Genomic DNA, 16,787 nt, shown 5'->3' with positions numbered 1-16,787 from the left:
TCCAAAAGAATTATTTCCGGCGACAACTCACCAATCTCAATCCTGTGGGGAGCGATGCGGGCTACGGCTGGGGAGGCAGGCTCAGGTTTGACCTTGCTCTCCGGCAGAGCGGGGCCTGGGCAGGAGTCAGGGCAGGGCATGGGCAGACTGATCTCCCTCCGAGCCACTTGGGGACTCTCCTCAGGTGGGCCCTCCACCTGCACGTCCCTCTCACTCAGGGTCCTCTTGTTGAGCAGGTTGCTGATCTCCATGATGTTTCCAATAATCTCCACCGGTCCCGTCACCGTCTTCTTACGGGGTGAAAGGTCATCCTTTACCTTCTTCAGGTAGGAGGCCGGGGCCCAGCCCTCCTTGTCCTGGTACCTGGGAAGGGGAAAGTGGGAGAGAGGGAGAGAGAGGGAGGGAGGGATGAGAGGGAGAAGGATGGCGAGAGGGAGAGATATAAAGAGCGTGTGTAAACGTGAGCCATAATAACAGAAGATGGTTTTGTTTGGCAGGTCATTCACTGTTATGACAGTATTAAAACCCCACAGTCTCTCTTACCTGATAAACCACCATCCCTCCAGGTTCTTCTGGATGACTTCAACAATGGCCCCTTTCTCAAAGGCAATCTCATCCTTCCCCTGGCTGGAGTACGGCTGCACCGTCACATACTTCTCCTCTGCAAGGCCCAACAGAGGGCGTGGGAACACAAAGGCCACTGTCAGCTTCTCAACCTTACTGTAGCGCTACGATAACAACCCATTATTCAAACCAATGGAAAAAATTGAAGTGTTTTACAAGAGGTAGAAGAAAATGAAGCATTACTGAAAGAAAAATAAAGAGAAAGGGCAAACAGTCCTGTAGACCTGACAACGCGTTAAAGGATGGAATGGAGGGGTGCTGACTGTTCAAAAATGTTTTGGTGAATGTGAAGAGTCTCCGATCGAAATCACATTGGGGAATAGCCCTATTAACAGATCGTGGGTAACAGATTTGTGGCGGTCAGTCTTTCGGATCTCAACACTTAGCAAGACACAGGCGCCATCTTGATTTGTAACTTCCTATTGGGCTAGTGACAGTAATTATTCGTCATTAGAGACCTCATCTCAGACGATACCAGGGAGATTAAGGAGAGAAGAGAAAGAGGACTAGAGAGAGAGAGAGAGAGAGAGAGAGAGAGAGAGAGAGAGAGAGAGAGAGAGAGAGAGAGAGAGAGAGAGAGAGAGAGAGAGAGAGAGAGAGAGAGAGAGAGAGAGAGAGAAAGAGTTTGCGGGATATTGGCATGCTGTGTTAAAAGTCCTTGCCTATCATCCTGTAAGAATATGAAAGACCTGAATGGGAATGTAATAGGAATTCCCTTTACATGGAAAAACTATGGTCCATGTACAGCCATGTTAATAGAGGAAGAAAGGACATTTCCTGCCTGCTCTGCTTTCCTCTCTCCAGAGCTGTGAGGCTTCCGGTCTGTGTGTTTAAAGGCCTGGCAGAGCGGTCCCTGGAGGGGCAACCCTGTTCCTGTGGTTCCCCTCTCCGCCCCTTCCTCTCCCTCACCCTCCTTCACCCTCCCTCAACACACAGTCGCCAGGGGGGGAAACTCTGAATCAGATATTATGTTAACCACAACATGCATCGCCTGCATAACTTTCATAAACTATTTTCCTGCAGTCAGCACTATTTCAGCAAGATTTAGTTCCTTCAGTGGAAAACCTCTTTCTACTCCAGAGGCCACTTTTTTTGTGTGCTCCGTCCACAGTGTTGCCAAGCACAAACCTTGGAGCTGGACTCCAACAGCCTACAGTATCAACTCTCATCTGTGAGCTGTTCAACTGCATATCTTTTGGAGAAAAAAAACGAAGCTTGGCCTTGGAGAGGGTAATGTGAGCAAGCACAAACACTTTTCACCCTTTCTTTGACAGACACATGAATAAAACTCTTTATTGGCTTCATTTATCAGTTGACCAAGTTGCTCTCAACACCTCAGCTCGATAAAGTCGAGGCCCCACACAAAAGTATGAACGTACATGTTTCATTTACTCATAAAACTCCAATAATGTGGTGAAATGTTACATGAGGTCTACCAAGGTCTATAACTCAATAACAGTTTGATAAGTGGACCAGTTTAACTTTAATTGAGAAAAGATTGGTATTGCACGCTGAGGTTAATTATAATAAATCGTGTACATGAGGTAATTTCAGGATGTGAAAGTAAATTCCTTTTCCAACACTGATATAAAAGTTTCTGAGTTCACATTTGCTTTTGCAGAACTGACAGGAGTTTGAATTATACTCTTTCCTTACTCGCTGACAAAGTTACAGTATGAGCGCGCGAGTTAATGGCATGTAGTTGGTTCAAGATGGTGGAGTTTCACGGGGAAAGGCGAGCATCACAGATAGGCAGAAGGAGTGTGGACGGGTAAGGTGGACAGAGAGAAGGGGACTAAACACAGTTTGAGGTTGGGGCTGGTTCACCTCGGCTCTGCTGCCTGCTGACCATCCCCCCCAACGTCCATCTGCGGTCCAGCCTCTTCAGATGGGCCTTACGGCGTTTAGGGACTGATGGAGGGACACACATGGCGAGCAGACACACACACAAACACACGCATTAAACACACACACACACACACACAAACACGGCAACATGAAAGGAGAGCACAAATATCACAAACACCATGGATTCCGTCGACAGACCATTATTAGTGGGTTACATGGAAGGATGAGGACGTATAAAATAAGTGCGGCCCCGCTGCAGTGGTGGATGGTGAGGATGGACAAGTGTTACACAGGAAACGTAAAACAAGGGGCCATGTTGGCTGTGGCTTGTAATTAGCAGAAGCTGTTTGCATGTTTGTCCTGTCCTGTCCTGCAGAAGCATCTGGGGCACACATTGCAGGCCATTTATTCAATAGATTAAATAAACAGGATTTCAGTGCGCAGATCAAAACGTTTTCCGACTTTTGCGTACTGGAGATGGGAAACACCCTTTGGAGTAATGTTTTGATGCGAAATTACATAATTGTCTAATTGAAGAAAATAATTTCCCATCATCTTTCATCAGTTAAATGTCTAGCAGCCATCAAAGACATTAGACTGAACTTGCAAGGTCAATTGGAAGTATTATGACAAAAAAAACAACAAATTGTTTCATTCTTTGAAAAACTTAAATTGATAATCAAAGTTGACCCACATATTTAATCCGTCCATAATTACAAATTAGAAGTATCCAGAGCAGAATAGCTCTCCAAACATCGAGCCTTCAAATATTATAGCTATCAGAAGTATCATATCATAGAAGCCATGACAAAGAATTACAAGTCTGAAACATGACCACTCTAAGAAGGAAGACATCCAGCTATCTGTCATGATGGGACTCTTGATCACACAGAGGGAGAGATCCACAACGCAGACTGTCTGTCGCGGTTCTTAAGGCCGTATCATGTGTTCCAGATCCCTGCCACAGAGTCCCATCTCCATCTCTGTGACAGAGCGGTGGTTTAGGCTGCTGCATGTGGCCCTGGTCGTTCCCATGACTGAGTAGACACAGGAAGGCTAATTACACGGACATATTGTCACCTAACCGCTCTGGCAACGTCTGCTATCTGCTTCTTGTGTAACCTATGTGTGTGTCCGTGTGCATGTGGAGTGTGTTTTCTTGTCTGTCAGTATTTGCGGCTACGCAGCATTTCATAAGGAATAAATTAGCATTATGTAGATAAAGCTAGGGAAGAGAAATACCACTGAGAATTGTGTGAAACTGCAGAACCGTTCATCCTGATATAGAGTTTGTTACATCCAGCATGCTTCCCTCTCTCTCTCAGCCCTGATGATATACAATGCCAGGGGGAATACGGGACCCATTGTTTTGGAGTCAAAATTAAGTACAGTTAAAGTCTTGGAAACACTGCTGGAAAATCAGAATTTTTGTTTGGAAGTGTAAGATGCAAGCAAATTAAGCGTGTGCCTCTAGTAGTTTTGGGGGGGGGGGGGGGGGTTCAACAAGAATACATGCAGGCATACTGAAGGCACTGCAGGTAGTGTAGGTATTGTAGATAACACTGTGCGCACTGTAAATCCAATGTTGAAATCCAAGAAGCATGTATTTGACCAAAGAGAGTGACATTGCACAGGCACAGCGCCAAAGGCAATGTAGCTCAGATAACATGGAGAGGAACTGGGCTGTGACACAGCTTGGACTAGATGACTTTGTAAGTCACCGGGGAGGGTAAATTAGGATGACAGCATGATTGGATCCGTTGGTCATGGTCTTTTGGCAAACCCCACATGTTTAGGTGTGCTTCTTATCAGGGCTTTGGACAGCACTGTGAGGGTAGAACGCAGGACAAAGAGCTACAGTAACCTTACCCTTCTCATCTGGAGAGATAATTATCCTCAGTGTGGGGAATCACATGATTTACCTCAGGTCCTGGGATGGTAAACATTAGACCTGACCTTAGTGTGGAGCATGACTCGTAAATATCTTCACAGTTCAATCCCTACCGTTAAAGCAGTGTAAACACACACCTCATTCATAAGTTTACCATCCACTAGCAGAAGCTCCCCGGTGGTCGGTTCGGCGAACGTAGGACTGTATCCCTGCTCCCCTCTGCACAGTAGTACTGTACTATTGGACTGTATCACTGCTGCCTTCTACACAGCAGTACTGTACTGTAGGACTGGCAGGACTGTAGGGATACAAAACGTCACTCAGGGCACCTCAGCCCAGGGTTGCGGCTTGTGTGTGTGTGTGTACACAGTACGCGTGTGTGTATATTACCACTCCTACAGTAGGTGTTTACTCAAGGCTGAATCCTCAGCTTGTTCAGCAGTGCTTACAGTGGCAGGAGCACAGAGGGGGTTGTTCACACCAGCGGCACGTCAGACACTGTCGTCAGGCGGCGGCGGTGGGTCTGGGTTTGGAGGCCACTCTACCTTGACAGAGATGGGGTAGGGTGCGGGGTGTTGGGTGTGTGTGGAGCGGGGTAGGAAGTGGAGGGAGGCTGTGGTCTCACCTTCTCCAGCCCTGGAGGCGCCCAGCTCCAGGTCGTCCCGTGTTCCGCTGTGGGAGTTCAGGTAGGTAGCAGGGACCCAGCCCTGCTCCTCTGCAGTGCTCACAAACCACCAACCTGGGGGAGAGGGGAGAGGGTCAACAAGGTTACACAAGTGGGGTGAGTTAAGGTAGGTGGTGGCAAATAAAAAATTGAACTTTGTGTAATATGTTAGTTCTTGCTTTATTTTACACAGATTTTTGCAAGATTTGTGACTTAACACAGCATCATTCAGTCCAGTTTCTTTTCAAATCAGCTACATTATGAGAGGGGTGTTTTTCTTCCATCTCCGGAATGATGTCTGTGTCCGTTTATTAGCCATGATTGAATCCAGTCTCTGTATTCCAGGAATGACCGAGAGACACGTGGACATGAGGAAAACATAGTCTTGTGTCTGTCGCAACCACAGGCTATGGCTGTCACTAAGGCCAAAACATCCCAGTGAAGATTGTCTGGTCTTGTTTTTCAACCCTGATTTGGCCTTGTTAGCCATGACATTGTCAGCATAAAAAACATTTAAAAGGGTGGAACATCATTGGCAGAACTTATGAAATGTCCAATAACAGTGTCAAAAAGCTGATAGGATTGGATTCCTGGGGATATGAGTTCATTGCTTTGTCAACCCCTTCCCGGACAAATGCCTGAGTTGAAACGGTTGTGAGCACAGAATAACTACATCAAACTCTCGAATAGGGTAAAGTTTTACTATTGTATTGATTAATACGATTGATTAATACAGTTTTATGTTCCTAGGTCATGTGAGTCCTTCATTACTTTGTATGAGCACGTACGTATGAGTTGTGCCGCCAAATAATACACAGGCCACTGTTGCTGGCCTCAGGGACTAACCTAACACTACAGTCGCTTTATGTTTGATGTCCAAACTGCAGTGGTGCCACGTGACACCTTCTCTGTGTCCCCCCGCTCTGGAGACAGCACATCTGGCCACAGCAGGAGACACAGTGACAAAAGCCTTGCAACCTCTCTGTCTGATGTTAAGCTCCACGTCTGCACTGTTTGCTGTGGTAACAGGAATCAGGAAGTGTCCAAGAACTCTTGACAACCCATACAGGACAAGATTGTTCTGTAGCCTGTTCTGCTGCTCAAAGCTCCAGCATAAATACTCAAGATATACTGAATGTTATAATACTTGATTTTGGCTATGTTGTATGGAAATTAAACAATATTACATGGCTATTGTACCGTATGTGTCATTTACAATTCATGGCACTGAATATATTATAATAAATACATGTATTGTATTATATATAATATAATACAAATATGATAATGTTTCATACTTTAAATATGAACAGGTACTGTATAAGCATGCATTTCTTTTGAACTTGATGACCTGGGAACTATACAACACATGCCAGTGGCAGTGTTGCTGGAGCATCTGTGTTCTAGTGAAGTTGTGTGTGGGTCCAGAGGAGAAGGCCTCACTGTTGAGACCTGGCTACATGCCTCACGTTGGCCAGTGCTCAAGGACCTAACAAGCCATATAATGTGCTCAGTCTTTACACCAAAGCTTTGGCTTCAGAAAAAAACTGCACTAATAAATTAGACTCAGAACTGAAAGCTACAAGAAATCAAATAGTGTCTATAGAACGTAGTCCCTAACACTGAGACATTTTCCTCTCATGTGGATTGCAAACTTGTGGATTTAATAATGATATGAAAGAGTTCCAACATAAGCAAAAAACATTCTTTGTTGATATTTATTGCCTTAATTGGAGGGAAAGGTTTTGAGACCTTAAGCAAGAAACTATGTATAAACACACAGTTGGAACTGACAAACCGCAGGACAACCACACAGGATAGCTATAACATACGTTTCACAGTACCCATTATACTGATAACTTTTAACCTGCTAATGGGATTTTACCGTTCCAATTCAAGAAACTGTTCAGAACACAAAATTCTCCTTTTTATATTGGCTTGCCAACTTAAGAAATTATGTCATTTGCACGTTTGCAAATTGGCAGCTGCAGTTAGAAAAGCAAATAAGAGTATACAGTGAAAGAATGTCCTATGTTAGTACTATGTTAGGTAGTATGTTAATTAAAAGCACTTAGCTAGACGTCTGAATATACATTTCAGAGAAAAAATACTGTCACTTTAAGAGGTTTGAGTAAATATACACTATTATTGATGGCTGGGACTGGCTTGACTGTATTTTTCATCCATGCACACATATGGCAGGTGCTTAGGCTGAGTTCACCCAACCTCAAAAGAGTCAATAAAAGTCAGCTTTAAAACATACACCCACTACACAAGTGCCGGTTTCCTGGCCAAGTCAGGTTTATTTCATATAAGTGTGAATCATCTAAGAACGTGTTTTTTTTTTTATTTACAAAAACTTGTCACCTTGTTTTTTGTGAATTTCATTCTAACACACTCAAAGACAAACACAAAAACATATTTGTAAAGATGATGTCCAAATTGTTACCAGACATTTTTGTAGAGTACAGACAATGCCAACCCAGATGTCATTCATAAGCTCTGAAAGGTGAGATGGTATGTGGAAATAAAATATGAGGAAATATTTATTCGCCTGTTATCAGAATTGCAGGAAATGTCTGTGCAGATGTCGCTGAATAAAAATGTGTGTGTTAGTGTATGTATGTGGACGTCTGAACCATCGACCAGAAAGTTTGGACACAGTCCAGAAGTAAAGAGATTGAGAGCCCTACGTGGAGAGAAATACGACTACACCTGCATTTTTATCTGCAGTTCACCTCTAGTCTGTATCCGGACCTGAGTCTGAACCTCCTTCCACAGCTCTGCATGGATCTTTATCCCAGTCTGCAACTACACACATCTATCTCTACACACATCATTATGTGTATATTAAATATGGATAAAATCTAGAAACACATGTCTGCCTATCCAATGACGCATAATACAGTATGCACACCTAAAAAGATGGCTTTCAGGTTTAAACTCAGCTCTTTCAAGTTACTCTCCCCTCAGGCTTACCGGTAAATGCAGTACTGAGCTCTCTCTTGTTGGTCAGTGGTTCAGTTAGATAATACTTCGAGCCACAGCCCTGTTGAGATGTTCTCATGTAACATCACCACACCACACAATCTAAACCACCAACACTGACCTCAGTGTCGCAACTTTTACACAGAGAAAAAAGAAATCCATTGTCTTGACAACACTGCTGTTTGTACTACAATGAAATAATCAAAAACAGCATGATCAGCATGATCGCAGAGCTGTTGGTATGTTGAGAGTTTATGTTTGACATGGCCTGCTGTGAGCTACAAAAACCGGACTGGCTGAATGACGTGATTGCGACGGTTTTAATTAGGCTCTTCCCACCTTAACAAAATGCCCGAGTCAGCCTCATTACACAGCTTGAAACACATACTTCAGAGAACATTTGCAAACACCACTGGAAAAAAAAAACATGTGGTTTACAAAGAAAATGCATGACTATAAACTATGATTATGTAAGCTTGACACGTGTTGAAGGAGAGATCTGAGCAGCAAGCTAAGAGAGGAGAAGGTCAGCTTGAAACTGTGATGGAGCTGCAATGGATATTCCTGAAAGGAGAAAGTATAGCAAGAGTGCAGATGTTTGGCCCAGACTTCAAAGTGATAAAGTTGTGCTTGTACCCCTTGTTGCCGATTGGGTCTTTCTCCATAAGAAAGGAGTTGAGAGAGAGGCACCTACATTATCTGCTGGAGAGGGCTTGAACCCTATTTGTCTTCCCTAGAGTATCTTCTGTCTGGAAACACTATCAGGCTAAACACTCAAGGTTGCTTTTTAACACTAACCAGCAACAGAATCAGAGCTCATCTGAGGGTAAGACGAGGCCTCATATCGAAATTCTGAACTGGAAAGCTGAAACAACTTCTTAAGATGCATAGAACGTATCACTAATAAAATATTAAACGTGTATCTTTTAATATGGTTAATGTGTTCTACAATGCCACTGAAAATAATTATTAGCAGCCCGATTCTTAGGTAAACAGTACAGTACTAAACTCAACTTTCAAGCCTTTACAATTTCTTGGTTAATACTAGCTCATTCACCGGATTTGATATGTTGACTGTAACTTTATATTTGCTTGGTGGGCATTTCTGAGATGTTAAAATGCAATGGAGTGCAGAGCCTCAACCCCCCTGTAGATATTTGATAGCAGAATGAGGAACTGTAGGAGAAGTAAGCCATTCATTTCCAGCTTCTGTATTTATTAGCACTGTATCCAGTATCAAAGACAGAGAAACATATCCACTTCAATATACACACTTCCAGTTTTCATAAAACACTGGTTCCAATTACCAGGGTGGTTCTTTTACGAGAAGTGGGCGAGAAACGACACAAAACGACTTTTAAGAACTAATGTTGACCTAAGGAACAACCCCCCCCCCTCCCCCCCCCACCCCCCCCCCCCAGAACCTGAAAGGGTCCCCTCATGGAGCCCACTCTGGAGCAGGGCCTTGCAGCCTCTGAGCAGTGCAGCCTGCAGACACAGGAATCCTTGAGTACTGATAGACCACCCCTTAAAACGCTATTTAACTTTAATGGTCATTCTTAAGTGAAAGGCGCCTTGCGGAACCCTGTGTCCACGTCCACAGTCTGGACACAGCACCCTTCTGTCGCCCAATAGTGGTTAAACAGTGCACTTCAACAGCTCCTTCTCCTCACCTAGAGTAGCTCTACCTAATATGAACAGTTCTGAGAGGAAAACAAATAAATATGTTATCGTAGGCCATTAATCACCTGAACGTCCGTCACTGGTCATACAATGATGCTGAGCTCCGATGAAGTGCATTGAAACAAGTCTTCCAAAAACAACATTGTTCCTAGACTTCACTACTGACCGACACATGCTTTTGGTTTCTACACTGACACACATACTGTAGGGCTGTTGTAGGGGGGGGTTCTGGGTGGGGGGGTGGCAGGAGTATCTGAGCTGCCCTCTCCTCACACAGACAGACATTCTTGGAGTTTATTTGGCAAATTACAATTCAGAAACGCTGATCTTGACTTGGAGCTGAGCCAAAGTAAACTCAGACCAGTCAGAGGAGAGGCAGAGGGATATATTATGGGTTAGACTGGGCAAGGCTGGCCTAGCACTGCCTTTGAGGTGCAGGCAGACAGGCAGCAAAGTCACTGAGGAAAACAGACCACAAATTCCTCACCTTTCCTATATGATTAGCAGCTGAAACCCAATTGTCGACGACAGTGCACAGTGAACCCAGACCCACAGTGTAAGAAGTGGGTGTGTGGCGCTAGCTTAGCTCTGGTTAGCATCTCGCTAACACACTGTAAGCCGAGGAGGCATCCTGGAGGATCCATTAAGCCATTATAATGAACCAACCTCTCTGAACCGCTAACTTTGGCAGGAAATGGCTTTTTCCAAATTCCCCCTGAATCTCTGCCTGCACTCCTCTCTTCTCCCCTCCTCCTCAGCCAGCAAGGGTCTGTCTCTGGCCAGCTCTCCATAAATAGGGAAATAAAGACAACACAACCAAACAAATAGGAAAAATTGATTTCAATGGTACTTTGTAAACATGTTACTTTTGACAGATTTCTCTGGGTTTGGTACTGAAGATCCAGTTGGTTTTCGGGAGTCTAATGACTCCCGGAAAAAAAACATTGAGCAATCATCTTTTGAAAACCAGAAAAACATTTCTTAGAAAAGATCATCCATAACATATTGTGCCCTTTTAAGCACTGTTGAATAAACATGCACCTGACGCAGATAAAACAGGCCTTACCCAATACCCACTCTACAAAACATGAATCATTACGAACAGTAATGGATCATTTCAAATAACATTCAACTGTAAATAGGCCAAAATGCTAAAGCAGTATCAGACCATTGCAACGGAAAAGAGTAAGTCGACTTGGAATAGCAGCATGGAAAACTCAGAGAGCTGAGCTAGCCTATGACTTGACCTAGATTCAGTGCCCCGTCAAAGGCATATATTATCTAATACAAGGTAAGGAAATATCTCCATTACCACATTGGGCAGCACTCACTGTTCTGTATATTCCAGTTGTTTGTCTCAGAGCCAGACTATAGCTAATGCCTGTCTGCTCAGAGCAACGTGTGGCTATACCTGACAATGATTGCCAATTACAAGTAATTATGAGCAATAGCATGTTAAATTAGAAGGGTTTTTGGCGGCACTATCAAGTCGCACTGCGAACAATAAATGAGTCGAAACTGAAATGATTAATTGATGTGATAGCTTCCACAGCAATAACACTCAACTCCGATCCAGGTTCTCTTGTGTAAGACATTAATAGTAATGAATTTAATTTACAACACACTTTTCTCAACCCAAATTACACATAGCCACCAATAGGCAGAACCTTGAGGATTTGTGTATATTTCCTGGGTCTATAAAACCTTGCAGCACCTTTTAGTGATCACAAAGAGAGGTAATGCACACCTTTGAGCCACATGAGTGCATAAAGAACACATCGCCAACATGTTCACTACTTAGGCCTGTGATTCAGAGCTCAGTCTGTCAGGAGCCATAAAAGCAGCGCACTTATCCTGCTAGAAATGGATGCTAAACCAAACAAGCTCTGAAATATTTTACGCGCACCTGGATTTGTTCGCAATTGGCAGAGGGTTTGGGAGTGATGTCACCCGCGTTTCTGTGCCTCAGTCTACATCCAGTGCAGAAGATGTCCGGCTTGCTGATGGGAAGTGCTCTACTGCCCTCAGCCCTCTACCCAGGAGGTCTGAACAGTATTTACTTCAATAAAAGACTTCATCAGTGGCTTATAAAAGTGTCCCTGTGTCCACAGGATGTTTTAAACTACCCATGGAAAAGAATCCATTGTATTTTACCCGTGAATACAACCCTCCTTCACAAATGGTCTGTATTTTTCGTTCCTGTTTAGCAGAGCTTGGTTTAAACTTATTATCGGGGGAATGACCTCTCTGGTCTCTTAATGATGAACCGACTGCAGCGCAGAAATGAGAGGGAAAAAGAGAGAGGAATGCCAACCAGGTGTGAACCTTTCCATAATGGAACATACTTTAGTTTATCATGAAAGGCACCAGGATCAAGTCAGTAATGACATGGGGGTCAAAGGCACGGCTTTGAGGAGCATGAGGACCGTCCAGAGGTTCAAACCTATTACTGAGGACAGGCATGATAAGGCCCTCTGGCAGAGAGACTTCAAGGTGTTGGGATATCCGCTCCTGACTGGCTCCCCAGTGGGGTGAAGTCCTCCTGGGCCAGGCAGGAAAAACAAACAGGGGCACTCAGAGGGAGGGCAGTACAAAGCAGCCAGACTCAATCACCTCTCTTCCTCCAGGCGTCCGTGGCATGGGGTTTCACTCACACCCGTCCTGGAACCGAAGTCCAAACCGCTTTTACTCTTTCTCTCTCTCCCTCTCTGTCCTCTCTCTCTCTCTCGGAGGAACACATGAGTCCCATTACTGTTTTACTGTCTCAGCACACCATTAAAGCTGGACGGCGGGCCCAGCAACAGGGCCCATCCATCTGACTCTCAGCTCGCTCTGGAGATGGAGGTAACCTCTTAAAGGGCCAGCCTCAGGCAGGTGCCCTTTGGGTATTCCCTTTGGCTGTACAGGGACAGAACATCACCCTCATCCTCGATGCGCTCACTGTGTTTGGGGTTGCCGGGCTGAAGGCCGCGTGATTTTACTGTTTATTTCTTAGCCATCCTCGGGGGTTAAAAGAGCTGACTAAGGACTCTGTGCAGCTGGCATTAGTAAATCCAGCATGTCCTCCTCTCTTTCCATGCAAGTGAGCGGGAGATTTAATATACGAGTCTGGGAGGCATTCCTCCTGCAGAAGGCAACATTCTGGCCGCGGGCCTAAACCAACAATGGGGGAAAACAGGGCTGAGAGCAGGCCAAATCGAGCCTCCAGATGGGGCTACGCCACAACGAGATGGACGGAGAGGGAGGGGAGAGGGGGAAGAGGGACCGAGGACAAGGAGGGCAGGAGAAAAAAGGAACCAGAAGAATTGGAGCAGTAGGACAAGAGGAGGAAGAGGTTACAGGTTAGTGGGACGAGGGTTGCCTCGGCGACGGGAGGGCGTCATCTCGGCGGCTGTGCACGTACGTGTTTGAGAGAGAGAGAGAGAGAGAGAGAGAGAGAGAGAGAGAGAGAGAGAGAGAGTGCCTTGAAGGCCTGGGTGTGCTGTGTGTGGAGCGGCCAGGTTGCGCAGGAGAGATGAGGCGACTTACCGCTCTCGCTCTTCTCAATCACGTCCACCACCTCTCCCACCTGCAGGCCGATCTCCGCGTTCTCCTGCTTCTCGTAGTTGGCCACCACCACGTACTGCTCCAGCAGCATGGGGTCCGCGCCGTCCAGACCTGGCGTGGATGGGAAAAAACATGCCGTCAGCCAGCTGCTGCCCGCCGCGGGCCTGCGAGAGCGACCGCCGGACACCCGTTGCGCCATAGGCCAATTTGTCAGAGGAGCTCAGCCAATTGGAACACAAGCTGGGCTCAGTGCATCTTCCCAAGAGTCTGGCCATATAGATGGATCACCACCCAGCAGCCCGACACCCGGGGCAGAGCAGAGGCCAGGGGAAACCACGGCTCCCAGAAAGTCCAAAATTGTCCGGCAACTGGCTAGAGAGAATCCATTCTACTGCGTTGGGGGGCCTCATCCGTAGTCCAGCAGATCTGAGATGGATGAGTGGATGTGGCCGGCTAGAGAGGGGTCGTAAAGGAGGAGAGGGCTGGGCGGAGAGAGAGAGAGAGAGAGCTGCAGACGCTTGTGGACGGAACAGAGGACTAGAAGAGAGGAACGGTTTCCCCTGGAAAATAAACAGCCTGCTAAAAAGCCTCCTTCTCCTCTTCCTCCTCCTCCTGCTGCTCTGTGGGGCTGGGGCTGGAGGACGAGTAGGGGGGTTGTGTACACCAATCAAAAGAGTCGACACCAGAGGCCTTAAATAGAACCAGATGAGGGGGCTGGAGCTGAGTTGGGAGGGCGGAGCCTCTGCTGCTGTGAAACTCTAGAGACTTGACTCTCACTCTGTCCGGCCAATGGACAGCTACCTCTCTGGGTTAACCATCTAGGTGCCAGCAATGGCTTAGTTTCAACAACCCTAAGCAGTCTTTTTAATGGATCTCTTGACACTTGAAATAGCACTTAATCAGTCAATTAGTGGAAATATTACATCATACTACTAATTGTAAGCACTAAATGTAACTTGTTTATATCACTAATCTGATTGTGTACTGTCCATCTTTGTTTATGTACACATGCTAGATTTTGAAAGTGCCAGGTTCAGATTTTTGAAGCGCAAAAGTAGCTACCTGTTGCATGATTTCTAAGAAACCTACACACCACTACACACCATGAAACCATGAAAATGGCCTGAAAGCACATCCAGCTGTACCTCAAACGGAGACAACCCATCTGAGCAGCAGAACTAACCAGGGTCAGCTGCAGCAGAGACTTGGTTCACACATTACTGCTGGCTCCCAATCACCTCTGGCTCAAGGTCAGCATCACTGTACATGTAGGTAACATTCACCAAATGTGAGTAGTTCTTCACAATTACTGTTGTTCTAGGTTACAGTGGTCAGGGCAAGAATGACTGCCAAATGAAGAACTCATAGGTTCAGGTTGCACTCTGACAGCTTTTGTTTTACTGACTGTCAAACAAACCTTTGAGATAATTAGTGGGATATTCAGTTTCAGCTCACTTAATAAAGAAAAATGGGCAGAAAAATTGAAACGCAAGTCAAACAAGATGTAATAAAAACAATTCAAATGGTGGTAAACTCAGAATCTGGAACAAGGTACAAGAACCCTCTTACATAAATGATGGAAAATAACTGCAATCCCATCCAATAAACAGGGACTTAGATAAGGGGTGATTAAGATGGCCTGGATAAAGGTGCTGTTCGAAAGAGAGGACCTGATGACATTAACTGAGACTGAAGATGCACATTTCCGTAATTTAGGATTATATTGCCATTTATTGTTGAAAGACAAAAAATCGGGAAAGTCAGTGAACTCATAAATCATCTGGATGAGCTTGACTTTAATAGAATCCAAACTGCAGATACTGCCAGAGTCTGACATTGAATCAGTGTGGTTTCTCTGTGGTTTATGTAGCTTTCACATTATTTGCGTAAAAAGCATTGCTCACCGCAAGCTTGGGTGGGTAGGCAGAGAGGAGCTCATCCTATCAGAGAGAGCAGGATCGCACCCCCACGCTGCTTGCATACCTTACTGAGAGCCCACAACCTTCACAGCTTCACTGGAGGTTTTTCAAAAGTGGAGCCTGCTTTGGAAAGTTCTGGCTTTTGTCTTTGGTCCCACATGTTTTATGATATACCTCTTTGAATCACCAAATTCGGAGCCTAGTCTATTCATCACAGCCAAGCTCCTGAAATGGAAGAAAAACCAAGGAATTTTTATGAACTGTCATGAACGATAGTAAGATGGAAGGCGGACAGCCCAAAATCAAATAAATGCCATCTCCTAAAAGTTCTGGACACTAACTTGTCAAATATGGGAAATCAGTCACTTTCCTTGATGTCATTTCCTGACACACGTGTGAAGCCCAATGGGGCGTGGTCTGATCAATCAGAATTTGGGAATTCACGTAGAACAACGTCAAATCATGTTGTTGAAGCACATGGCTGAAAGCCTGATGTTGCCTAGGGAGGTAAACCCTCTAAACTTTGGTCTGTATGAATGAGTAAAGGCTTTGTCAGCACACTCAGTAGGGCTGAAAAACAAAAGCTAATATTTCAACATTGTTCAGGAAATGAAATGTTTTGCATCAGCAGGAAGAAAAGACCAGGACAAGACGTACAAGTGTGAGAAAAATGAGGTGAAACAGCCTTAACCATAATAGACCTCTGTGTGTGTGTGTGTGTGTGTGTGTGTGTGTGTGTGTGTGTGTGTGTGTGTGATCCCTCCCCCCATATGCAAAGCACAGAGCTATTTATGAGCTCTTAAAAGAGAGCTTTCTCCGGCAGACGTTAGACTGTGATCAGATAGCCATATTGGCCACTCTCTCTGTTTATGTCTCTCCTCCCTCTGATTTATACACACACTTCCTGCCCCCACCCATGCACTCCCTATCGCCCCCTCACCTTGTCTTACCCCCCCCCCCAACCCTCTCCCTACATACACACACCCACACACGCACAGACTCCTCAACAGCAGCCCGGTGCAGGAAGACAATTGGGAACTCTGCAAGAATGCATCTTCTGAGAAGGAAACAGGGGAGTTGGGGATTTCAAAACCCGTTTGTTGGTTTACATCAAGGCATTCTCTCCTTTTCTTTCTCCTTGTCAGACGTTCAGATCAAACTCAGGGTTGGGTTGTGGAGCAGTTTGCTGCTCCCAGACATGAAGCTGTAGGCTGCAAGTTCCATGCAGCTCACAAGAGCAGAGTGTAGGACCATATGTGGACAGGAACTGGCAAAGGGAGAGGTCTTTGTTTGGACCATCAGCTGTGAGTGTGTAGGTGTATGGGGACACAGAGGGATACTGTTTAATATAATCCACAGATGCAATCACATCACTAAACTGCAATGCCAATTTTCTAACTTCCTCAATCCTCTGCGGGTGGAAATTGAATCTGTTGAATCTTACATTCGATTGTTTGAATGTGATATCCACAAAGACAGAAAGTTTCTGTTTGTGTTAGTGAACTCAACAAGAGACTGTTATAAATTATCTCCACATGCATACTGTACATGCAGATCCATAACATCTGTCCAAATCTTGAAATCTCTCTTGTTTCTGCAGTTGTGTTCTTTGGTTGCCTTAAAT

General features: G+C 45.1%; 1 protein-coding gene across 2 annotated transcripts in view; it reads right to left on the bottom strand.

The window, feature by feature from the left end:
- The window catches only part of LOC134022348 (SH3 and PX domain-containing protein 2A-like), a 38,626-nt gene that overhangs the window by 5,243 nt on the left and 16,596 nt on the right, over nt 1–16,787 (bottom strand). The window contains exons 7-11 of one of the 2 annotated variants that reach the window (XM_062463804.1): nt 13,227–13,355; nt 4,989–5,102; nt 2,452–2,535; nt 544–661; nt 32–363 (exon numbers count right to left, since the gene is read on the bottom strand). In XM_062463804.1, the coding sequence (XP_062319788.1) occupies nt 32–363; nt 544–661; nt 2,452–2,535; nt 4,989–5,102; nt 13,227–13,355 (777 nt within the window). The remainder of the gene's footprint in view (nt 1–31; nt 364–543; nt 662–2,451; nt 2,536–4,988; nt 5,103–13,226; nt 13,356–16,787) is intronic. The other variant, XM_062463805.1, reaches the window with a different exon arrangement.

The sequence above is a fragment of the Osmerus eperlanus genome, chromosome 6 (genome assembly GCF_963692335.1).
Source record: "Osmerus eperlanus chromosome 6, fOsmEpe2.1, whole genome shotgun sequence".
NCBI lineage: Eukaryota > Metazoa > Chordata > Actinopteri > Osmeriformes > Osmeridae > Osmerus > Osmerus eperlanus.
The sequence above is the reverse complement of the archived record's forward strand: the minus strand, read 5'-3'. Positions and strand labels throughout refer to the sequence as shown.